Source organism: Nematolebias whitei, chromosome 3 (assembly GCF_014905685.2).
Source record: "Nematolebias whitei isolate Nwh7 chromosome 3, NemWhi1, whole genome shotgun sequence".
Classification (NCBI taxonomy): domain Eukaryota; kingdom Metazoa; phylum Chordata; class Actinopteri; order Cyprinodontiformes; family Rivulidae; genus Nematolebias; species Nematolebias whitei.
Genome location: NC_056500.1, coordinates 53860339 through 53861603, shown reverse-complemented (window position 1 = coordinate 53861603; position 1265 = coordinate 53860339). Strand labels below are relative to the sequence as shown.

At 40.3% G+C, this 1265-nt stretch overlaps 1 protein-coding gene across 1 annotated transcript in view; it reads right to left on the bottom strand.

Annotated features, from left to right (window-relative positions):
• Positions 1 to 1039: 1039 nt before the first annotated feature.
• LOC119407553 (protein Shroom2) overlaps positions 1040 to 1265 on the bottom strand; it is a 6118-nt gene continuing 5892 nt past the window's right edge. The window contains exon 4 of the mRNA XM_037674373.1: positions 1040 to 1045. Within this exon, the coding sequence (XP_037530301.1) occupies positions 1040 to 1045 (6 nt within the window). The remainder of the gene's footprint in view (positions 1046 to 1265) is intronic.

The following is a 1265-nucleotide window of genomic DNA, read 5'->3' as shown; positions in this document are numbered from 1 at the left end:
ATATATATATATATATATATATATATATATATATACATAAACATATACATATATACATACATACATACACCCCAAAATAGCAAAATATTAAAGTATAAAAAGAAACAGTATATATATAAGGATCTAAGATATATATATACTATATTATGGAGGAGTGGTGGCGCAGAGGTTAGAAGATGGGCTTGTGATCGGAAAGTCGCAGGTTCACCTCCCGGTACCGTCAACGTCAAAATGTGGGTGGAAAAGGTGAAAAACCCACACCTCCCTCCACCCTCATTTGCCCCACTCTGGGCCCCTGAGCAAGGCCCTTAACCCCCACTATCTGCTCCCTAAACAGGTCTCTCTTGAAAATGAGTTCTCGTGGCTCAATGAGACTACCTGGATAAATAAAGGGTAAATGAAAAAAAAAAATACACTGATATACAGTAAACAAACGCTAAACGATACACTAAAAGATCTAAGATTTACGCTAAACATTAATAATGTAAACCAACAACAACAGCAGCTCGAACATGAGTCTTTGGTGAGCAGACAGGTATGCATGAAAACAATCAAAACATAGGTATGAATGGGAAAAGGATGTCGATTCATATTAAAGGGAAAATGTACAAGATGATGGTGCGCCTAGTCCTGCTTTGTGGAGCTGAAGTACAGTACGGACATTAAAGAGAAAGGAAGAGGAACTCCTGAACAGAACAGAAATGCAGATGCTATGTGGGATTCTTAGAGTATCCTTCAAGGATAGACGGCAAAATGACAATATCAGAAAAATGCTTGGCGTGGACTGCATCATGGATAAGATACAGGAATCAAGAACGAGATGGTATGGGCATGTGCAGCGAATGGAAGAGGACAACAAGGTAAAAGGTTATTAAACGCAGAAGATTTTGATCAACGAAGCAGGGTACGGCAGAAGAAGAGGTGGATGGATATGATCCAGCAGGGTATGAAGACACTCCATCTCACAACAGACGATACACAAAACAGAGCAAAATGAGGAGAATCAATGAGGATGATCCTGCATTGAAAGGAGCGGGACCTACAGCTTGAAGGAGAGAGAGAGACAGGTGACAGCCATCTTGGATTATGATATGGCAACCCCAATTATTGAAAGTAACCTTTCATACGTCTAGATGTAGCCACACACCAGAATGGGAGTCCGTACCTCACCTAATTTTCAAGTTTTCACGCTCACAATGCTGATCTGTTTCATGTTGTTGCTGATCTGTTTCATGTTGCTGCTGATCTGTTTCATGTTGCTGCTG